Source organism: Ctenopharyngodon idella, chromosome 19, assembly GCF_019924925.1.
Source record: "Ctenopharyngodon idella isolate HZGC_01 chromosome 19, HZGC01, whole genome shotgun sequence".
NCBI lineage: Eukaryota > Metazoa > Chordata > Actinopteri > Cypriniformes > Xenocyprididae > Ctenopharyngodon > Ctenopharyngodon idella.
The window spans coordinates 19,698,398-19,724,160 of NC_067238.1; the positions used below are offsets into that span (position 1 = coordinate 19,698,398).

General features: G+C 36.0%; 2 protein-coding genes across 3 annotated transcripts in view; both read left to right on the plus strand.

Moving 5' to 3' along the window:
• The window catches only part of LOC127501335 (uncharacterized), a 135,877-nt gene that overhangs the window by 73,672 nt on the left and 36,442 nt on the right, over nucleotides 1-25,763 (plus strand). The gene's annotated exons all lie outside the window — the stretch shown is intronic.
• The window catches only part of LOC127500919 (uncharacterized), a 42,405-nt gene continuing 20,546 nt past the window's right edge, over nucleotides 3,905-25,763 (plus strand). The window contains exons 1-2 of one of the 2 annotated variants that reach the window (XM_051872530.1): nucleotides 3,905-4,172; nucleotides 5,209-5,258. In XM_051872530.1, coding sequence (XP_051728490.1) covers nucleotides 5,209-5,258 — 50 coding nt within the window. In that variant the 5' untranslated portion in view covers nucleotides 3,905-4,172. The remainder of the gene's footprint in view (nucleotides 4,173-5,208; nucleotides 5,259-25,763) is intronic. The other variant, XM_051872529.1, reaches the window with a different exon arrangement.

Consider the following 25,763-nt stretch of genomic DNA (forward strand, 5'->3'; position numbering starts at 1 on the left):
ATAAGCAAAACAAGATCAAGTTGTTGCTGAAAGATTTTCAATAAATTGCTTCAGTGATGAAGAATCAGATGTTTTGAGTTATTCCATGTGCCCTCTTGTTGACTGAAGCCTTTTTCAAGTTTGGGCAGACACTGAGGCTGAGAACCCCTACATAACATGACAATCATCCATCAAATATGTTCAGAAGATTTGGAGTTTGACTATAGAGTAGAGCTGCAAATCAAAGTGTACAGTATTACTGCAGCAAATGCCCATCACAGGTGTGTGTTTCTCTCGTCTGATGTGATTCTGTTTCCTATAAAGAGACGCCCTGATTCTCCTAAACATATCTGACTGATGATGATGATGATGATGATGATGAAGTAAAATATCTGTGCTGAGAATCAGGTTTGATCGGTTTGATCATTACAGCACCTTAAATCAGGCACTCAAAATAAACTCTTACATCAGTCTGTCTTTTGTTTGTTCTCCAGCATGTTTTCACACGTGTGTCTTGTTGAGGAGAGATGTTGTTACTGAGTGATCAGACTTTAAAAAATAAAACAGGTCAATAAAATCCCACAGATTCTTTCATTCATCATCATTGAAACGTTTTGATGAATGGGAGTGTCAGAGTTTCATTTGATAGGAAACAAACACTTATATATACTATATATTGTCATGCCTCTGAACTCTGAAAGTAAGGCTGTATTCAGAACAGCATGCTAACTTATACCTATACTACCTATTTTTTTTTTTTTAAGAATACTGTGTATAATGAGTATACAATATGCAACAAATAATGTTTGAGAGTAGTATACTACAGTGTTGTCACATGACAATCATTAATTCAGCTCAGTTGTCCCGCTTGTCACCTTACAAATAAATGTGCTACCCTTCTTATGTGCAAACCTGAGTGAAAATTTCCTACCTTTTGAATGTCCTTTCCAACAGTTTTGATTTGACCCATAAAAATTATGTCTGAAATTAATCATGTTTCACTTAAAATCATTTGAATAGATTTTATTTTGCTTGACAAATAATGTACATTAAAAAAAGGTTTACAAAAATGTGCTTAATGGAGTAACATGTAAATTAACTGGTTTGACTCGTCAAAAATATGATTATCATGCTTGAATCAGATTGACTACGTTACAGTAGGTTAGCTGATATTAAGAGTTCCAGTAACAATGAACGCCTGCCACCCTTTACTGTGTAATACGGCAATTATACATAGATGAAAATAACATATATAGTAGGGTTTTCCAAAACACCACAAATAATTCTTTTAAGATTTATGCCATACATATTAGGTAAATAGGCTATATTTTGTCAGCATTATAAAAGTTATTTATATTCTAATATATGGTTTTATTTGTCAAGAGAATATTTCATATGACTGACTCAGCATCGAAATTATAATTTGCGCACGTTTTCCCAAAACAGATTGGTTGTCATTACGAGACCTGTAATTTATAACGTTTTGTTCCAAGGCAATATCTGTGCTCCTTAAAACTGCCAATGAACCACTACTGCACAGATCATAAACCATTACTATAGTTTATTTCGGGACACTTTTGCCTCTGGTTAACACAGAACAGGAACGCAAAAATGAGAAAGATTTGATTATATTGAACGAAATGGTCTAAAAAGACTAACTTTACAAAGAGTTCAATTGATTGTACTTGTCACGTATACGGTTCCCGCGGCTCTTCCTCCCGGCCGCCGGAGGGAGCCGTCACCGGAGTTCTGATCATTTCCCATTCGGACTACATTACCCATGGGCCCTCATTCCTGAGACTGATTGCTCACGCACCTGCACCGCATTACACTCACACTATTTAAGACACACACACACACTCTCACACCGTGAAGTCTTGATTTGACAAGGTGATCATTTCTGAGCGTTTTTCCTGTGGACTGTTTATCTGTTACTGTTTGGACTGCTTACTCTCTTGTGAATCTCCGCCACCTGCCTCGACCCTTGCCTGTTTACTGGACTGTGTACTGTTTGCCGCCTGCCCCGATCTCTGCCTGTCCCTGTTTACGCTATTGCCTTGCCCTTGTTTGCACTCTGCTGTGTTTTGAATAAAAGCTGCAAATGGATCCTCACGCTGTCGACCCATCGTTACAGTACTACTAAACAATGAGGGTTTATATCCAAATTGAACTCATGATGAACTTCACACAGTTATTGAATGGATATGAATCACTAAACGGACTTCAGCTGAACGATGACAGTATTTTCTTGTTGAAGCACTGAACTCACTGTAAAGCTGAAATCTGTATTATATAAAGTGCTACAGAAAAAAGAGCAACTTGATTTAACTTGATCAGAAACGTGCTGTAGAGATTAAAGTGCAGTTTATGTGCTACTAACGAGTGTTTTCACAAACACAGCTAGTTTACTTAAGTGTTACATTTTATAATTATTCCCCGCCTCCAGTTCACTCATGCTGCACTCTTCACAAAGATCAAACGTCACGTGGAGCGCGTTGCATTGTGGGAATCAGTATTCCATGCAGTGTCCTCAGATGCACACAGATTTCAGCAAATATTCCATGCATTCAGAAAATCTTCATACTACACACAGTATACATACTGGATACTGCAGAAATAGTAAGAGTAGTATGATAGTGTGCGTTTTGAACACAAGAGTTAGTAAACACTACTCGGTCATGTGATGCTGTGAAGCACTGTCACCCGTCTCCACCATCACAGGCTATAATAAACCAGCTGTATAATGTTACATCAAACATTCAGAGTGATTGGTGGGATTTTTCAATGACATTTATTAATGTGTGTAGGCCTTAAATGTTTTGTTAGGTTTTTATTTGACATTTTCAAACAATCATTTTTGAACATATCCAGACCTGTTCATTACAGTTCCTCAAGAAAGGTACTCAAAATCCAATGGAAAATAACACTAACTGAACCATCTGTAAGTTTCTATCCCTGAATCCACTCACTTCTGTCAGGGATTATGATGTTTTAAAGTGAACATTCCCAGAATTCAGAGCGATTTCAGTGTGTTTGTTCGTTTCACAACGAAACCGAGAGCCCAACCCTTACACCACAGATTCTTAACATCAGTCGAACACAGAAGAATCAGTGTGACTTTAGACCTGCAGCAACTACAGTATTTACTTTTTAATATGAGTGTAATTTGAGGTGAATCCCCATCACAGCAGTGTTATGAGACAGTGATGCTCAAGAGGCTTTAAAGAAAAACATTCCTATAAAGTGAGGCTTTTTTAAACAGTGTTTTCACAGGAATAAACATGAATCATTCATCATCCTCAGAACTGAACGAGAACATGATCAGATTTGTATATTTGACACCATTGTGATCATTTTAGCTTGGCTTTGTGTTCAGAAGCAGAAAGAAAGTTATCAAGGCATTTGCTTTGATTAAAATTATATGAATTAAAGTCAGTTGTTGTTTATCACCCTATGAAAGTGAATCAAGATGAACAGCATTGTTTGGTTTGACACTGATGGAACTGGTTTTGGAAATCTCATGTTGTGGTTATTATTACAAATTATTACACAGAATAAGAGACAAACATGTCTAATTGTCTTTAAAGATGGTTTATTTCCTTGGAAGAAAAGGTCAGCAGTCTTACAGTCTAGATACTGATGGTGAGGAGGACATTCTTGCTCTCTCACAGCCTCATCTCTCAGTGTTTTCTCTCTCGGCCGATGATGGTGTCTTCAACCTCATGTGGAACATTCTTACACTTGTTCATCTTCTGTCCTCGGGTGGAGGCCCTGCTGTCACGTACCAACACCTTCTACTCTTATATTCTGAATTTTTTAAATATATGAAAAATTCCATTACACCCACACCTTTGAAGGGCGTGGCCTCATCACACTATAAAAGAGCTGCTCTAAAGCAAACACTTCTAAAATCATGGCTCAAAAACTCAAATAATTCAACTCAAATAATTCAGCTCAACTCAAATAATTTGTATTGTAACAGCTTTAAGGAAAGAGAAGTTTTTATAGGACACTCATCCCGGGGCAGGAGCACCAACACTGATCCAGCAGCAGTGGAAACAGACTCTGCGGTTCTGTCATTTGAAAACGATCGTACTGTAGGCCGGCATACAGCAGTCCAACATCAGAGAGACGAGTTACTCCAGAGTGTCTCCGGAGCTCCTGCCCCGGGCATTTCTGTGCCAACAGTCACGGTGAGTGATTCTGATCTGTTTGAATTAGTTTAGGATCCTAAAGTCACATTCTGCATTTACAGCACAGTTATGAACTTTAATGGTTGTGATTCATGAATGCTTTGGAGTAACAGACCTAAGGTTCAAAAAATGAAAGTTTGAATACTGGGCTTTTCACAGCACTTATATATTGTTGTCCAGTTGTTAGTTTAACTGCTTCTATTGAAATGTTTAGTGAATGTAAGAAATGTGTTTTAAAATGTATGCCACATTATGCACTGTGTATAAACAAAACATGCATATAAAACATTTAAAATTAGTTGTTTATTTGATCATCAGTGATGCAGTAAATGATACAGAGCAACAGTTCATCTATTGTTGCGTGAGATTACTTGTGTAATGTTTTTAAATGTTATTATTATAGATGAACAAACACCCCACTATGAATGATGGTTTTACTGTAGTAATGGACTCTGCGGTTCCATCCGTTGAGAGAAACCATGATGACTCTTAATCTCATTGTAGAATCAAAGTTTGCCTTTTACTTCACTGCAAAAAATGATGACTTAATATCTTCAGTCATTTTGCTTCTCCAGTAAATGTATCTTGATTTAACAATGTTTAGATATTTGTGTTGGAAAAAAAAAGACAAAAACACTGAGGAAGAACATCATACATCTAACATAAATTATAAACTAAACTAAACTTAAATTTAATCCTAAAGTCCGACAGAGATCTGATTCTTATTCCTATCTGAACCGGTATCATATAAACTGATATATTCAGATAGTGGCTAATAGAGGAACATTACAGAAATAAACATCAGAATAAATTTAGGAAATAATTTAGAAATAGACAGAAAAATCAGTGTTGCATTACAATATATAAATCTAAAATAACACATTACATTTACTCTCACCACAAATAAACGATAATATACAATCTGTTGGGATATTGAGTTAGCTCCTACAATGTTAAATGTTTAAATAATGTTCATCAAATGTTTAGATATAAATTCATACTAACCATTGGCTCTGATTCCTCTTTTCCATTATAGATGAGAAGAAAGAAAGTCAAGAAGAACATCAAGCGCTTTAAGGCCAGAAGGTAAAAAACATAATTTGTAATTGTAATATATGTATGTATGACAGGACTAAACACACATCAGAGTAAATGACACATTTGATTTCATTTACCTCTAAACCACTAGAAATTGATTCTGCGATAAGTTGATCTAATATTTAATGTTTTAATTGATTTAGCTGATGAGAATAGATCAAATTGCCGGAGGTGTTTTAAGAACAATGTCAGTTTTCAGTTTTGCTCAAGGCAAGATTTTCAGTAACTGTAGAATACAGTAAAAATATGGTGTTTGGGGTAAAAAATGCTCTTGTTGTTGGGGCTAGAAAAAACATATTGCTTTAATCAAATTAACTGCATCACTAATGGAATAAAAAGTCCTGCTCCTGAAGTAAAGACCCCTCAATACCTTTACTTTTATATGATTTCTAATCAAAACAAACGAAAATATCTTTCCCACAAACTGTTGTTGCGTCAAAGTTCAATGAAAAGAAATGTATTATTTCTATAATCACATACTAATTTTTTACTATTATCGCTTTTAGAATATGTTCTGCTGGACAATAAATTAACGAAACATTATAAAAGTGTTTTTCCTTCTCTAGCGAACAACATGAATGCTAAAGTTTTCATGAACCGTGTTCAGTCAATGCTGTAATTACAGTCATTAGTGTGTGTTGATCAGGATTCACTCTGAATGTTTTGTCAGATTGATGGAGGAGCCGCCGTGGATCTACAGAGATCAAAATGACAACATCAGGAGCATTGATTTGAGCAAGAAGGGAAATTATGTTAGAATTGTAATTCAATTAATGTATTATTTTCATGAATATCTGTTTCCTATATGTTCCCTTTTTCCTATAAATCAAACAATATCTTCTAAGATTTCAGGGTTCATGAAACATTTTAATATCAATAACAAATTTATCAATCAGTGTGGTTTTGCTGTGATTGAACTAAAAGAAGGATCGTCTACATTGATCGGACCCTTTAAGCCAGTTAATGTTTCTGAGAAAAAACATCTTTTAGATATAGATCACAGTGAAGAGCAATGTATTCGTGAAATAAAGAAAGAAATTAAAGGAAAAGAGAAAATGACAAAAGCCATATATATATTTACTAAATATAGTCCCTGCTTTTGTAGAAAAGATCGTGATTCTTGTATGATCCAGTTGGTTCGTTTCTCTGAGGAAATGTACAGTTATAATATAGAGGTTGTCATCGCCTTCCAGGACTTTTATGGTGCATCAGGGAATATAGTTAAAGAGCTGAAGGTCCTGATGAATGATGAAGATCCTTCCATTAAAAAAGCATTACTGGGGTTAAAAGAAAACATGAAAGAACAACACCGTAGATCAACATTTATATGTTTCCATGGAAACAAACATAAAAAGAGAAGTAGTATTAAAACATATATCACAGATGAAATAAGAAAATATAAGATAAGTAATACTGAAAATGTTGAACGTTTTCTTTCTCAGAATAACTTTAAAATGGAATTTCTCTCTAAGAAAATGACATTAAATGAGTTCAAGAAATTTGGAGAAGAACAGGCACATAAACTGAAAACACACCTGAAAAACCAGAATGTTAGCGAGGAAATTAGAGAAAAAGCTTGTTTGCTTTTTTATTCTAAGTGGTGTGAACTAGTATATGAAGAATATGAAGAGTTTATCTATAAGAAGCTCAGTGATTACATTAACAGCTTTGCTGTTAGAATCGCTTATGATAATATAAAGGCCATCACAAATCACTTTCATCTGGAAAGAGTGAAGTAAACTGATCCTTTTTTCTGCATTTTTAGTTCAGTCTGTCTCTGACAATGATTCTCCATCTCACTGCCTGTTAGAAAACACCTGTTCAATGTCATTCTCAACAAATACATTTATTCAATAAATCTATATCCTTTCACGTTGTCTCCTGTTTTCTTGGTTGTAGGAGAGCGAATTTCAGCTCTCTTAACCTCAACTCTATCAGCCTGATTCTAGAGAGATCTTTCAGCCAGATAATCTGGACCAACATTGTGTTAGTATATAATAATAATAATAATAATAATAATAATCAAAAATAATATACCCAATATTCAACCACAAAGCTGTGTTGGTGATTGTTAAAGAGTACTACTCTAATTGAATGATAGCATTGTCATTTTTATTTGTATGATCCTTCGGATACTGTGTAAAGGTCTTTGCACACTGAGTCCGAAATTTTCGTATGCATTTTTTCGTATTCGTGATCTTGAAAAATTTGTCACGCACAGAGACCTTGCACACTGAGTCCGATGCGTATTAATGAATCTGTTGCGAAAAAATTCTCAAAACAATACAAAATGAAGTCTTCAAGCAGTGACCATGATTTAGTTGTCCTCTCTCTTCTTAAAAAGACAAAAAGAAAGAGGAAATATTGGGTCCATCCAATCCTGAGATTGCATAGAGAGGAAGGAGAGTTGACCTCATCAAGGAGCTGCGGGATTATCCCGAGCGTTTCAAAGTTTACTTCAGGATGTCATTGGCTTTGCTAGCGATACTGGTACAGTCTGTTTATATTCTGCCTCTTTCTGCATGTTGTTTGTCATTCAGTCCTGCTGTTTTGTGCTGTAGACGACGTGGATCAACTTGTCAGATAGCATTCGGGATTTTGGCTTTCGCTTGTACGGTGGCTCTGAATTGTCAAAACGTCTCTCAAAATGCGTGCCACGGATGCGAAAAAAGCAGAAAATCGAACCTGATCTGAATTTTTTTATGACGGACGAAAGTTTCGGAGGCAGTGTGCAAATATGATTGACACAACGTGAGGTTGTATTTATTTTTTAATGTGTGAAAATTTCAGACGCGAATTTCGGACTCAGTGTGCAAAGGCCTTAAAGGATTAGTCCACTTTTAAATAAAAATTTCCTGATAATTTACTCACCCCCATGTCATCCATGATGTCCATGTCCTTCTTTCTTCAATCGAAAAGAAATTAAGGTTTTAAACTTATGGAAAAAACGGAACTGGTGCGCGTTCGTTTCATAAGTTGAAAGGACATGGACATCTTGGATGACATGGGGGTTAGTGATGTCCGGTTTGTGAACGAATCGTTCAGTTTAATCTCTAGTAAGCAAACACTAATCCACAAATTACTAAAGTTACTCACTTTTTGACATGCCTGACACTCGCTCTGACTCAAAATAAAGCAACATCGAGGAGTTATTCAGTTACTCCAACAGTATACTGACTTAACCTGCTGTGAAGAGAGCACTGATGATGATGAGCACGAGCAGCTGATATGAGTGCGCATGCGCGGCGCATACGAACGAACGTACACGGCCTGTCACCGTTCTCGTTCTCGGAGTCAAGAATCGGTTGCAACGGTTTTCGGATCACCAGTACACAACCGAGAACCACTTCTTTCGGACATGTCCGATTTGAGAACCGATGAGCTGATGATACTGCGCATGCGTGATTCAGCGTGTGATCTGAACAGTAATGACTGTCACAGCATCGGGCTGAACCGAACTAGTAGGACAACTGATGCTATGAAGGGGCTAATCTGGTGAAACGTAAGTTTATCTAATTACAAATAAATCGTGATGGATTATGTATATTAAGAGGATCATGGTTTCTGCGCTGATGAAGACTAATTTATTAACTTTATAACTGTAAAACATGGTTTGTACATCACTGCCTGGATACTTTAGATGCAAAACTAAATTGTAAGAAACGTTTCAGATTATAATGATGTTTTAGTTGACTGATGTTATGATTACTGACTTTATATATTTGAATGTGTTAAGTGTTTTTTCATCCCGGCCCGCGATAGACGATGTCATTACGTCATCGTGAATGACGTCATTACGTCGGAGCGTAAAAGAACCGGTGAACCGTTTTTTCCAACCGGTTCATTGAAACGAACTGTCCGAAAGAACCGGTTCACTGAAAAGAACCGAAGTTCCCAGCACTAATGGGGGTGAGTAAATTATCAGGAAATTTTTATTTGAAGGTGGACTAATCCTTTAACAGTTATCCTGTTAGAGGGGTGACATTTTTCTTCCTGGCCATTAGAGGGCAATAGAGAGAGGACATGGTTTCCAGTTTTAGATGGAGTGTGAGGAAATTAGTAAAAAGCATTTAGATATGCTCCAATAATTCCTATCTCCATTGTGGGTTATGCCCCCACCTCAAGTTGAGCTAAACTAATTAGAAAGAAGGCAAAAGGAAGGTCCATATGAAGCTGAAGTGTGTGGGTCAAGATATGGGGATTATATGCACATTTACATAGACGCTTGGAAAGATCCAAAAACAAGTTATGTGGGCACTGCATTCATAATTCCAAAGTTAAAAGTGTGTAAGAACAGGAGGATATCAGACTGTTTATCACGGAGAGATGTTTGCAATAATTATGGCATTAAGGTGAATTAGTGAAGTTAAAATATCAAAGGCAATAATATGCTCAGATTCTAGTTCAGCTCTAACAAAGTAAATACCGTCCTGATTTACAACATGCTGAAGAACAAACTATTACAGCAATAGAAGAATACTTAACTAACAATGAGAATATTATAGAGGAGCGACAAACAGTGTCTATATTAAATTTTACTAATAAAAGCCCCTCTTTAGACAGAAAAGATGATGAATCTTGTACGATTAAGTTAGGTTGTTTCTCTGAGAAAATACACATATAATATAAAGCTTCACAATTTCTTTGTGTACATTTATGGTGCAACAGGCGAGAATATATTAAATGAGCTTCGGGAACTGAGTAGTGATGAAAATCCTTTGGTTAAAATGACATTGCTATGGTTAAAAGAAAAGGTTAACAAAGAACACTGTAGATCAAAATTTAGATTTTCACAGATAAACCAAGCAAAGAAATCATATATGCAAGATAATATCATAACAGAAATTAAGAAAATAACCGATAAGAAAAGTCAGAAGTTCCTCTCTTCTCTACACAAGTTTGAAATAGTTTTTCCCAGTAATCCATCGACATTAGATGAGTTGAAGAGCTCTGGAAAACAACAGGCAGATGAACTGAAAATACACGTGAAAGAACAGAATGATAGTGAGGAAATTAGTGAAAAAGTCTGTTTGCTTTTCCATTCTGAGTGGTGTGAACTAATAGATAAAGAATATATATTTAATAAAGAACATGAAGAACTAGAACATAAAGGGAAAAAATATAACGAGTTAGAGTTTAAATATCTGAAGCTCTGTGAAATCATCAACGCATTTACTGTTAACTTCGCTCTTGATGATATGAAGGACATCACAAACCATCATAATCTGACAAGAGTAGATTTGCTAGGGTTAGGGTCAGTTTTTTGCATTTAGATGAATTATTATGCATATATTACTCATTTTTCTTTTTATTCTTTTACTGTATTTTTTTTTCTTGTTTTTGTATTTAATTTTGCTGTAAGTTTACAACAATATTGCATATATAACTATCAATCTGTTGCTACATAATCTTACATTGTGCAGGTGATGGGTCATTCTTATTACTGAATCTGTAATCATCTCCATAAATCCATGTGATTTTTCTGACAGCTTCCCATAAATGCATGTGATTTATTCAATAAATCTTTGCTTATATTATTAATAATACATTTATTTTGTATAGTGCCTTTAAAAATTACTTTCTCAAAGTGCTTTACAACACAAGCACAACAATATAAAACACAAAGTACAGAAAAAGAAACATGAAATACCACTGAATAATAATAATGATAATAATAATAATCAATTAAAAGCGATCCTGAAATAAAAACGTTTTAAGGTGCAATTTAAAGATGACTACTGAATTTGCTTCCCTGATGTCAGAGAAATCCACAGTTTGAGAAATCCATAAGATGAGAAAGCCCCGTGACCCCTGGAGCGAAGCCGTGCTTTAGGAACGACTGAAAGACCACTCTGAGAAGAACACAGCTATAGGTCAAGTGTGTTAAAAGATCAGCCAAGTACTGAGAACCAGACCATGCAAGGCCTGGTTGTCTCCTGTTTTGTGTTCTTGGTTGTAGTGAATCTCTAACAGAGAATAGAGTTATTTCACAGTAAACCAGAACAGATTGAGAACACTGCAATTAAAGTCTGTTACATAGTTAATGCAACTTAAAACAATTACATGTTATTAACGAGGAATTTAGTTTTATTTTTGTGTGGCTCAACATTTTTAAGTAAACGCTCCTATTTAAATTATTATTTTTAAGTTTACTGAACGACGTAAAGTGACGTCATTATATCATTACTGACAAATTACAGTAATTCTCATTTTTTTTATACGGGACAATTACTGTATTATTTATACAGTATTTTTTCTGTTTTTTTTAAATTACATACAAATTTGTGTCAAATTACATGAATAATCATAATCTGTAATTAAACATGTAGTTCATTATATTAAAGTTTGATATCCATACTGAAAATTTAACATTCTTAATAATCTGCACAATGGGGTCAGAAAAATAATCTTATTTCAATCCAAAAACTAGATTATTGGCATTACCCCATTGGCAGATTATTTTGCTTGTTTTAAGCAAAAACTCACTTAATTTTGACTTATCTTTTCTGAAAACAAGGCAACCATTTTTACTTGTCTAGAAAATGCTTCTTGATTTAATAATTTTTAGATATTTGGACTGGAAACAAGACAAAAACTTGTTTGAAAAGCATGTTTGCAGAGGTAGAGAGTCATCATGCTGCTGCAAGAACAGTGTTGAAATGATTAAACATGCATTAATTATCTGTCATTGTTTTCCTGTTTGCACTGTTTCCCATCACTAGTTTGTTGTGGTTTTTGGTTTGTCATCACTGTCACTGCATTCTCTCTTCATCATCGTATTTGTGTTTGATCATCTCATTATCGAAGAGCTCATTTATTGTTGAATTAGTCAGACAGCATTTCATCATTTTCAGTTTATGGTCTCATACTATGAATCCTGTAACGGCCTAACCACTGCAGTCAACAGCTGAAGTATCAGGCTGTTAAATAAAGTCTGCAGACAAACGTTGTAACTTGTATGCGATTATGTCAGTGTTTGAATAAGTGTTACTGTGGACAGAGGAATAAACCAGCAGGTTGTGTGACACTGCAGTGATACAGAGCATGTCACAGTTGTGCACAGCTGCGTTTAGACATGAGAGTGGTTCTAAAGCAGGGATTTGTTCAAATGTGAAGGTCATTATTGGTCATGTGAATGTAACTGTAAATCACAAGTATAGACAAACATGTACACACACTCTTCCCCTAACCCTAATTTAACCCTAAATTCAAAGGGAAATGATAGGTGAATAGTTTAAAACTAGTTTTTTTTTCTGTAGTTGCAACAGTATTTGTTGTCTCTCTGTGTTTCTTTGGGTGTGATTGATTAATCTGAATGTCATCCAGGAATCTGGCCAATGACAACATGGGTTGTGGGATGTTGAAAAAACATGAATGTGAACACAAGACATTTTCCAATGGCTAATGGATGTATTGCAAATGCCAAAAGGTAAATGCCTTTTATTATATATACTTTTTCTACTGTTACATGTAGATATAGTGCAGTGGGCGCTATGACAGTGTTGTGGCGATGATATAAGATTCAGAGAATGGTGGTTTCAATTTTATTCATGAAAACACAAACTATGGAATCTACCGTGACTGTGTCACACTGGCTGTAGTAACGTGCACGATGAAGGAGATAGAGAACAAAACAGTCTTTATTTAATCCACCGAAGAAAACTCACAGGAGAAATAAAGGTAACACTTATTTTAAGGTGACATTGTTACACGTTATTACATGTACTTATTCTGGTAATAACAGTAAATTCTGCATAATTACAGGTATCTGAACCAAACCCTAACCTTATAGTAATTACATGCAGTTTGTATTAATTAGTATTACTCAGTACTTATTCAAGTACAATGTAACTATGTCACCTAAAATAGAGTGAATGTAATCAGTGAGGGAACAAACTGCCTTACAATGGGGATCTAGGCAAGTTTATTTTTAGGAAAGGCGAGTTTATTTATATAGCACATTTCATACACAATGATAATTCAAAGTGCTTTACAGGAAAAGGAAACAAATACATAAGAGTAAAAATGGAAATGAAAGTAACAATAAAGCAGAGAAAATCCGAGAGTGTCAGAGAGTTTCAGTCAGAATATTTATTCTATGTACTTTTTTAATTTGTATAAACACTTTACTTTTATATCATAAACACTTTTAATATCAAATGAAATCGCATCACTATCTCTATCAGCAGTTAAACCTGTGAGTAAAACACTAAACTACAGAATAACAGAGAAAACAAGAACAACAGGAGCCGTATTCACAAAACATCTCAAGGCTTAAAGTAGCTCCTAACTTGCCGATTTAGGAGAAACTCTTATATAAAAATAACGGGTGTCAGTCCTAAATGTAGGACTCCTACAATTTTGCTCTAAGAATATTACACAAAGCATTTTAGCACTAAAACTCGCCCCTAAACCTGTGAAACATTAGGAGTCGTCAAGAGGACTTCTAAAATACCAAATCACAAACAATCCTAAAATGGTTGTTGCCGGCAATCTGCCTCAGCAATCCACCCAAAGACACTGAACACTATTGAGGAAACAGTGATACAGCCTTGAGTTCTGAACGTTTCCTTCATAAATGCAATAAATATTTTGATTTATAGACTTTAATCTACGATGGCATAACATAAAGCTTCATTTATGGACAGGCAAAATGTATTGAATGATGGAGAATAAAAATTGTCATCATCCATAGCAACGAGGTCAGCCCCGCCCTTACTCTTAGCTTAAGACTTCAGTCTATTCCTTAGTAGAAGTTTGTCTCAGCAGATTTGTGAATAGATTTTAACAGAAAACTCTCAACTAAGAACTTTTACTGCCATTTAGGAGAACTCTTAGTGGTAAGATCAAATGTTTTGTGAATGCGGCCCCTGATGATTTTACCAGGATAAAAAAAAAAAAAGACAAACAAATTTAAATCCTGATTTACTGTTCATAATTAGGAATGCACCGATACCGATACCAGTATCATTATCGGCCGATACCAAGCTCATGTACTTGTACTTGTACTCGTAAAAATACCCCCGATACCAAAGACCGATACCTCACGTGACGTGACTGACAGAATTTCCCGCGCACAGAGACACCGGCGGCAGCAGCAGAGACAATGTCAGCCTCAGGGGTGTGGAAATACTTCAAAATTAATGATGACAACACACACATTACGAACTGCATGCTTTCAATCACAACTCGTTATCGATTAGTGAAGGCGGGATAGGCGGAATCGCACTGAATGACACAGACCAGAAGCGCTCTCTCTCTCGATCCCAGTTCTCTCAGACAGCGCGCGATCAGTTCTCCTCGTGCCTGAATGGTCAAATGCACACATAGTTGTCAAAATGTCCATCGTGTGGAGTATCTTACGTAAATACAGTCGGTTATGGCTTAAGTGGACGTAAACATTTGGCTGAAAACAGGATATGTGTCAGTATCCATGGATTCTGTCTTAAAGGGACCGTAGCCTATATTTGTCATTAATGTTAATAAAACAACAAAATATGTTAAATAAATGTATACATGGTAAATAAACCTACTGTATCTGAAAAACAAGTTTATTTAATTTGTATCTCTATAGTATTTGTTGTATTGTTTGTAATTTGTATGTAATTGTATTTTTATATAACAACAATTATATATATTGGTAATTATGCCCTTTGAAGGTTATTGGACACTGTGAAATTTTTGTTCTTTAAGTTTGTGACAAGCACATAAAAATTATTACTTTTTTCATTAGAGTAATAATAAAGAATCTGTCCTACATTCATTAGTCTCACTGTGTTGTGAGAGAGAGAAATTAATAAATGTATAGGCATCATTATCGGTATCGGCGAGTACTAGGAAAAAAGTATCGGTACTCTTACTCGGTCCTTAAAAAATGGTATCGGTGCATCCCTATTCATAATGTTTGAGTTTTTGCATTCAATCAAATTTAAAATATCAAGAAGCTGTTTCTGTTGAATGAAAAACTACAAATAGTCAGTTATAATATAATATAATAATATAACTCAATACTACAATAATATAACAATATAATATTATAAAATAACACTTTACAATAAGGTCTCAGTTGTTAATATTTGTGAATGCATTAGTTAACATGAACTAACAATGAACAATATACTATTACAGCATTTATCAGAGGTCCAGCACTGAAGGTGTGTAGACACCTGTTATAATCACTGATGTTATTATTATTCTTCCGCTCTGGAAGTCTATGGGAGCCCAGAGAACCGCTGGCGGGAAAGTTGTGAAGTTTGGCACACTGATAGAGGATGGTCTGAACTGTCACCACTGGAGTCTCTAACTCAGTCCCTCTAGCGCCACCAGCTGTCCAAAGTTGCACTCACGTTTATGCTAATAATTTTTGATCCATAAGGGCTAGAAACAAAATTTTTTTCCCTTCCAAAATTCTTCTGCCATTTTGAATTTTCCGAAAAACATACTTCCTAGGCCGTTGCTCTGATTTTCACAAAAATGTAACCAGATCATCTTCAGATCACGTTGACTAAAAGTTTTGGAATTCAAGTTGTTTTGTTAAACCGTTTTCAAAAATACACACAAACTAATTTTACCTTGTGTTTGCGAAAATAGACATAAGGCTGTATCTCTGCAACGCTTTATCGTATTCAGACTAAACTTGGTACGTGTCATCACAAGCATGACCTGAGGCAACATGTTGCGTTTCAGCACAGCGCCACCCACTGGTCCGGAGATACAAAAAAAAATAAAAATAAGGCTATTTTTGTTTATAACTCCTGAATGGTTTGTTAGTTTGTAACTTGTTAGATTCAGGGTGACATGCCGAGTCGAATGATATCCAATTTTTCCATGTCAGCCATTTTGCGTTTTGTGCTAAAATGCTGTATTTTATGAACGCATTAGCATGTCGTTGTGAAACTTGGTATGGGTCATGGGATCCAATTTGGATCCATAGTTCGTTAACTAAGTGTTAATACCCAAATGTCAAAATTTTGATAGCAAGTAGCAAACAAATCCAATCAAAGTCATCCATGGGTCATTTTTATGATTTCATACATATAATTGTCTATAACTCCGAAACGAAATGAGATATTTTCACCAAATTTGACACACACATGTATGGGCTCACTTTGAGGACACATAAAAAAGTGGTGGGATTGTGTCACTTGGTGGCTCTATAATTGAACAAAACATGAAATTGCCATTAACTACAATTACAGTATTATGATATAAAATGCATCGATGTACCATTACGGAACTCAGTATGTTCCATCAGCACCATACTCTGAAGGTACTCAAAAGGTTTCGAGACAGCGCCTCCTTGTGGTCAAATGTTATAATGAAATTTTAAAAAAATGCTGATAGCTTCTGATTAATTTCATCTATTGTCATGACACTGGTCTAGGTAGATTCCTTGGGTCAAGCCGAGAATATAGATACCAATGTTGCCATAGTTGGCCAAGCTTGCTGTCCGCCATTTTGATTTTGATTTTAAAAACCTACTTTTTCAAACTCCTCCTAGACCGTTAGTCTGATTTTCATCAAATTTGAGTCAGATCACCTTCAGATCGTGCCGGCAAAAAGTTATGGATTTCCTGTCAATAGACAAAACTGTTTTCGTAAAGCGCAGCAACAAATTTGAGGCCTGATGCCAAAACGACTCTGAAGCTGTATCTCTGCACTGCTTTGCCCTATTGACACCAAACTTTGCATGTTTCGTTGTCACTTTACTCTGACCACACCACATCAGTTTGGTCACAACGACACCTATTGGTTGACTGTAATAAACCTTTCAATCATATTTCTAATGACTGTATTTATGATTTTTCAGCCATGTTGGCATGGTTTATCATGCTCTTTGTGCTTGGCCCCATAATTGCTGCTTGCAGCTATATTTAATATTTGTTATTGGTTCTTAATACACAACTGTTCGTTGTTTGTTCATGTTAGATCACAGTGCATTTAACTAACATTAACAGATAAAACTCAATGTAGAAATTAACATTAATAAATGCTGTCGAAGTAGTGTTCATGTTAACTAATGTCAACAGATGGAACCTTGTAAAGTGTTACCATAATATGTTATATTGCATTTAAATATAAATGAGAAATAATATTTTATTTTCATTAAAATTATAGTTTCATGTATGATATAATATTGTATGTTGATAATATTTCTTATAATCTAATATTTTCAGAAAGTGAAAGCAATGAAAAGCATCAGATGAATATTTGAGCACAAGCTACTGAACTCTATTAATATCAGTGCTGTTTATCATAACTTTAGCAAAGATACTCCTGAATTACTGAGGCTGGTCAAGCATTGATGCAGATCAACAGCAGATGGTCAGATGATCTGTTTGTGGTTGATCTCTGGTTTTGGTCTCCACGACGCAGAATCCAGAGTCTTCACCACAAAACACACTCAAACGGCCCTGAAACGAGAGACGAGACGCTTTACATCAGTGAATGTCACTGTATATCAAACACCTTCATTTCTCTCATCTCTTCTTACTAGGTGACAGTGAAGATGATGATGATGATGGACAGGGTGATGAAGACGCCGTCATTAGTGCTCTTGTTTACAGCGTTATTAGTGTGCTTCGATTCTGCTGAAAAACACAGAGAAAATAATTACTGACTGTAATCTGTTATTTATCATTTCATAGCTCACAAATATTGTTTTGATTGTAAAGTGTCTTGCTGCATCTTTCTTCATAATAAATGACATGTTTAAGTGTGAATGAAGTGTTCTGATATTATTGTCTCATAATTCAAACACTTTCTCACCGGCGAGTTCATCTGAAGACGGACAGAGATCTGATGGAACAGAAAATACTGCTTTATCTGGACAATAATCACATCAGATATTTGATTTTTAATTGTTTAAAGATTTTAATATTTATGTGTAATAACAACAACATCTTATTAATCTAGTTAAATGCCCATTTGATATTTTATGCTAATGATGTACATTAACATTTAAAAGTTATTAAAGATTCTGTTTCAAATAAATTCTGTTCTTGAATCCTGAAGAATAAAATGTATGATGGTTTCCACAGGAATATGAAGCAGCACAACTGTTTTTAACACTGATAATAATCATAAATGTTTCTTGAGCAGCAAATCATCATATCAGAATGATTTCTGAAGGATCATGTGACACTGAAGACTGGAGTAATGATGCTGAAAATTCAGCTTTGATCACAGGAATAAATTACACTTTACTATATATTCACATAGTAAGAATGAGAAGAATGAGAAACACTTGATTTATATATTAACACTGAATATTCTTCATCACACATCATTAATGTGACGGACTGTACAGAATTCCTCACCGGACAATCCATCTGGAAAATGACCTCGGTGTGTTTTCCTTTCAGAATGAGAGTCTGTGGTTCTGCGTGATGAACTCTGGTTGGATCCGTCTTTCCAGTCTCGTCCACCACCGTTATATCCTACAGACACACGGTCAGTGCTGAGAACACTCACTTCAAGACATCAACAAATAGTTATACATCATTGCACAATAGGCCCCGCCTACTGTTACCATAGGCCCCGCCCACTGGGGTTCAGTCACAAAATGGCTGACACTTGCTTACACTGGATGTGAGCGTCACGTCGAAAGCAAATAGTCATTTTAAAATGTCATTATAATGACTGACACTGTCTGATACAGTATACAGATGTGCGTTCAGTTTCTGACTCTACGTTCTTGAGTCTGTCGACAAAGAACGTTCACTTTGATCGTCCAGTTTAAACAGGTTTATGTCTCTGTACAGACTTTAGAAGGATCCCAGCGTCAGAAACAAGTGGATGGTTTATTTTAATGGCATCCTGGATCGTGACGGAGGATCATATATTTGTTTGGAGCATTTCGTTTAGTAAAATTAAGCACAGTGTAATGGAGAGTTCGCAAAGATGACACCTTTAAATATTAAACCATTTATGCTCGATAATGTCCTCATTTGCATATTTATGATGTTAATGACTGTGACTGGACAAATGCTGTGTCTGTGATTGAGCAAAGCTCATGAATATGTAATGAGGTCAGCCTTGTTCCTGTTCATGATTGGTGTAGTACTGCACTGTTTCATACTGTATATGGAAGAGAGACTTCATATCATAAAGCCTTCATATACAGTCTGAGACTGACATAACATCAACATTATGAGGTTAAAAAGTCAAAATGTTCATAATTTTTACTTTTATTGTCATAATGTCTTTTATCTCATGATTATGACTTAGTATGTCAGAATTTTTATCTTATAATCATAACTTTCATCATAATTTTCCCTTTTTTCATACTTTTGACTTATAATTTCATAATTTTGACTTTTTATATCATATATTCAACTTTCATCTCATAATTTTCTCATCTTGTTTCATAATGACTTTTTATGTCACAACTATGACAGATAATTACTTTCATGTCGTTTTATGTCTCATATAGCAGGAATGTGTGACGCTCAGACTCACGTCAGCGATCCATTCTGTGTCACAGGTGGGATCAGGAGCGTCGCTCAGCTCACAGGAAGTCGATCCATTCCTGAAATCTCTTCTGCAGCAGGTGAGAGCGTCCCGTCCGGACGGCAGCGCCAGCAGACCTACAGGAACCAGATCACAGCCATGAAAACCTGCAGCTGTGGCCTGGAAAACCCAGATATCAAGCAGTCACTGAAACAATGTTGAGTCATTGTTTATGCATCAACGATAATTGCATTGAATTAACATTACAAAGCGATGTTGGTTAAATATCACTTTTGCACCCGCAATTAATGTTGAAATCTTTGTTGAGATTTCAACAAAAATAATCAGTGGTAATGCCATTGGATCAACATTACATTATGATTGATTGAATCAACATTAACAAAAATAATCATATACTTCAAGCGAAATCGGAGAATAAACTTCATTTCCAACAAAATCAGAAAGTTCATTTGGAGTTCAAACAGCTTGCCAAAGCGAACTTTCCAGAAAAGTTTCTAGAGTGCCGAACTGCAGAGCTCGTGCAAACATATCCACGTTGCTATGATCAGATCAGTATGCTTTATTTTAAAAAAAAAAGCTTTCTGTTTTCTCCTTTTGTTTTGTGTTTATTTTGTTATTGAGAGGAAAGAGCACATAGATATTCATCCAAACGTCTCTCTCAGTAGTGTGGACGGCGTCGGGATGTCCATTATCAGTGCATCACTGCTCACGTATCTCTAACTTCCTGTTACCAACTAAAGAAAAAACTAAAAAACCTTCGCCTCGAGTATATCGGGCCTGACACTGTTACTGTATCTCAGTGGTTTTACACCCGCAGTCACGGCCTGCGTTACAGTGTGATCTATGATTTACCGTGATTTACTCTGCCTGTGTGACGCTCATTCATCTGCTCATCTGTGTGTGTTTGTTGTTGTCCAAAGACTCCATGATCTGCTGCTGGAGCGAAAGCACGCTAACATGAGACGAACAGCGGCACATCTGCTGGATCACACATCAAACACTCATGAACGCCTGTCAGACTCGATGAGAGTTTGTGTGTTGTGCTGTTTTTATTGTCACAAGAAAACCAATTCCAGCACACTAACAAAAACAGGAAGTTTTACGAACAATAGGAAAGCTCCAGGAAACCTAACTTTCACTTTTGAAAGTTTAGAAAGAGATAAATTTATAAATTTCACCAACTACAGAAGACAGAACAAACATCACTTACATGCACACATTAGAATGCAGCTCCTGATCCTCCGTTTGTGAGACATTGAGAGAGACTGATGAACTCCAGCTCTGACAAGAACTTCAGAGCAGCGACAGGAACAAATTAGGAACAGAGGGGGGAAGGAGGGGCTGATGAGGGTGTGACCTAATGACAAACAAGAGCTTTATCTCCTTAGTCTATCTATCTATCTACCTGAGGGTACTCCTGTGCATCCTCACTTCCTCGTGCTGCAATTAAAGAATTAAGATGTCCTTCAAGATGGCTTTGATTGGTTTCTGTGTAACGGGCTGGAGGACAGAGAAATGAGGACACAAGGAAACATCACTTTGAGTACTGAGAAGCTCTCTCAGAATATTCATCCTAATATTCACATACATCCTATTTGTGTGTGTGTGTGTGTGTGTGTGTATAAGTGTGTGTGTGTGTGTGTGTGTGTGTGTGATGTCAGATTTCTTGGGGTCGTCTCAGGGTCGTTGTTTCGATCTGAAGGAGGCGGAGCTGCAGGTGTGATAATCTGTGTAAGACGTACCTGAGACCAGAGCCGTCATCCAGCTGAAGGTTCTGGATATCATAGAGCTGAACACACCCACCAGCGAGCCCCTCAGTTCTTATTTCAGCTGTGTACTGACACACTTATCTGTCAATATCTTTGAAGCGGCCGCTTTGATGCGGTGAAATGGATTAACCAATGACGTGTCACTACTTCGAACCTGTGTCATAGTGTTTGAAGTGCCAATTTTGAAAGTTGAAACAGATGCAACGGAAGATAGGTACGATTTTTTTTTTGGTTTCCTTGCCACTGTCACCAGTCGGGTGCACTTGATATTCATCAATATTACTGATCGGCCTGCACTGACACTGTTGTATGAGAACTGAACTGAGCTGGACGATGACGTCACTGCTTTCTCCAGAGCTGATGTATAGGTACATTTTTATTTTAAAACTGCACACAAAATCTTTACTTGTCACACAATTTCTGAAAGCTGACACTCAAACAGCAGAACTACACGCCAAATCTGCAAAATCACACTTATTCTTGGCCTTTGACTCGGTTTTCAATTTCATAAAACACTTTGTGCAAAACACAACACACAATTCTCTACGTAACACACAAAAATCTAACAGGAAGTATCTTGATTTCCTTTTTCAAACACAACCAATCAAAATGCCACACTAATTCATCAGTGCCTCACACTAACTCCTCACATGTGCAAACACTCATTGCTTTACTTAACACCAGCAAATCATGGTTTTAGAATAGGCCTATAAATAGGCCAAAGGTCAAGTTATAGGTTTTGCACAACTTTTCTGTTGTCTACTTGCTTCCATATTCATCATTTCTAAACCCTATTGAGGATTTTTTCTCCACATGGTTGCTGGAAAGAGCATGATTGTCGTCCCTATGTCAACATAACACTTCTCCAGGCAATGGAGGAGGCATGTGGAGACACTGACGCTGCCTCTATCCAAGGAGGACGTGACGTGGATGAAGTATTGTGGCTGGACCCAGCCAGGAGGACAGATGGAGTCTAGATACACCCAACCATCTCGCCCACCAACAAACACACACAACACACACGTTAGGTTTCCATGTTTTATGGGGACATTCCATAGGCGTAATGGTTTTTTTACTGTACAAACTGTATATTCTGTCCCCCTACACTAACCCTACCACTAGACCTTCACATGACAGAAAACATTCTGCTATTTCAGATTTTCAGAAAACATCATTCTGTATGATTTATGTATAAGCTTGTTTCCTCATGCGGACTTACTGTAAATTATGTCCCCACAAAGTCAAAAGTGCACTGGTATTACAGTTTTTCTCAATTGCTTAATCACTATAACCAGGCTTTTGAACTAAAATTTCAAAACCACAAGGCATTTATCAAAAGGCACACCCATTTCTCTAAACTATGAACACTATTTCCCTGTTTTGACATATGAATCAGATTTGTTGAGCTGTCGCTGCAAAACTCTAGACACAAACTAACTTGAGTGAACAATATTAAATGCTAGTGCTTTCTAAATGACAACATGCTATAGGCAATGAGAAAAACTGTAAGAGTTCCAGTAACAATGAACGCCTGCCACCCTTTACGGTGTAATACAGCAATTATACATAGATGAAAATAACTCATATATAGTAGGGTTTTCCAAAACACCACAAATAATTCTTTTAAGATTTATGCCATACATATTAGGTAAATAGGCTATATTTTGTCAGCATTATAAAAGTTATTTATATTCTAATATATGGTTTTATTTGTCAAGAGAATATTTCATATGACTGACTAAGCATCGAAATTATAATTTGAAGTTTTAGATAAAAACAGAAACATTACTATGAAGCGCACGTTTTCCCAAAACAGATTGGTTGTCATTACGAGACCTGTAATTTATAACGTTTTGTTCCAAGGCAATATCTGTGCTCCTTAAAACTGCCAATGAACCACTACTGCACAGATCATAAACCATTACTATAGTTTATTTCGGGACACTTTTGCCTCTGGTTAACACAGAACAGGAACGCAAAAATGAGAAAGATTTGATTATATTGAACGAAATGGTCTAAAAAGACTAACTTTACAAAGAGTTCAATTGATTGTACTACTAAACAATGAGGGTTTATATCAAATTGAACTCATGATGAACTTCACACAGTTATTGAATGGATATGAATCACTAAACGGACTTCAGCTGAACTATTAAAAGAAAATCGTGGGACGAGTTCTGTGCTAGACAACTGTTACATACAGAAGGGAGCGGAGACACAGGTAAGGGTTAACAGGTTTATTTCAGGTAAAGCAGAGCGTGAGCAGAGTGCAGGTGAGTGATGGCAGATGAATAGGTCGATGAGCCGATGAACTGGAACTGATACTTGTCTGTGTGTTCTTAGAGAGCGTGGAAGCCAGGAGACGTGGAACAGACAACACACCGGAGAAGCACAGGAGACGAGGAGACACTAGGAATCACTGAGGACGCTGGAGACAGGTAAGTAGATGAGCAAGGGAGTCCTGGAGGTAAGTGAACACTGGTATGTGTTAACGAGACCAGACAGTGACTGAGTGAACTGGCGTGTCTTTTATGTGGCTGTGGTGATGAGTGTGAATGAGCGTCAGGTGTGGCTTGTCAGTACTCAGGAGAGGGAGTGCGATGTGATTGGGTGACTGTGGAGCCTGGCGTGTCTGTGACAACAACACACAGCTCTTATATATTATATTGTTGTCCAGTTGTTAGTTTAACTGCTTCTATTGAAATGTTTAGTGAACGTAAGAAATGTGTTTTAAAATGTATGCCACATTATGCACTGTGTATAAACAAAACATTTAAAAATTAGTTGTCAAAGAAATATTTATTTGTTAATCAGTGATTCAGGAACTGATACAGATGAAGTTCATCTATTGTTGTGTGAGATTACTTGTCTAATGTTTTTAAATGTTATTATTATAGATGAACAAACACCCCACTATGAATGACGATTCTGAATGACGAATCAAAGTTCAAATTGCCTTTTACTTCACTGCAAAAAATGATGACTTAATATCTTTAGCTTCTCCAGGAAATGTATCTTGATTTAAGAATGTTTAGATGTTTGTGCTGGAAAACAAGACAGAAACACTGAGGAAGAACATCATACATCTAACATAAATAAAGAAAAGATTTATTAGACAATAATCGGTCATTAAAAAGAGCTAATTTTAATCGAAGAGATTTTGAAACAGGAAGGGTAACAGAAGATAACTGAACCTTAATATGTTTAAGATTGTTAATACACACATATGATGATTTATAATTACAACACGTTTGACCATGCCACCTGCTACTTAAAATCACTGGTGTATTTGTGGAGATGGCATGAGATCTGTCTCGTCTCTGGTGAACACTTGAATATAGTGTCGATCAGATTGACTTAGTTTCAGTGTCGCAGCTCGAGCTAAACCACATGTATTAGAGGGAGAAGGGTGGCATTGAGTCCGTGGCTGAGAAAGGAACATTCTATGATAACTTTGAGTAATGTGGGATTAATTTTTTAATAAAAATTAAAAAGTCAAACTGTTGTTGCATAAAAATTTGAAGTAAACAGGCAGGAGACAACAGAAACATTTATTTTCTAAAAATAAACTCAAACTCAAAAGAATGAAGCAATCCTAGGTCTCTGACATGGTACATCTACAAAAACAAACATGGTTTTATCAAAAACAATTGATAACGACGTGGAATTTTAAACTTTACTTACCATAAACCATCTTTCCCTCTCTTATATATATATATATATATATATATATATATATATATATATCTTATAATTTAGATCTTTATTTAATAGATTAGAAGAGTGGACACTCCATTTATCTTGACAGTGCTCAGAAGCGGAAAGTTATCAAGACATTTATTTTTAAGGAAGTTGAAGGATTATTTTAATCTCTGTTTATTTTTCCTGTTTATTTTTTTTTTCTCAGTTTGTCTTTTTCACTCATTGAATGACATAGGACTATGGGAAAAGAGTCATGAACATGAAGCCATTCCATTCACAAAACCTTCTCAAATTTACTTCTGTACTTGGCTTTTATACAGGGCCCAGGGGGTGTAGCAACCATCCAATGAAAATATACATTACATCTAGAATTTAAGACAAGTCCTTTTGTGGCCACTTTCCGGCTGAAGGCACCATTCAAGTCAAGTCACCTTTATTTATATAGCGCTTTTTTTTTTTTTTTTTTGGCTGCACAGCAGCTCTTAAAGAAAATGGTATCATTGTCCAGCTTAAGTAAATTCAGTATTAATTCATTCCTTTGTCAATAGTT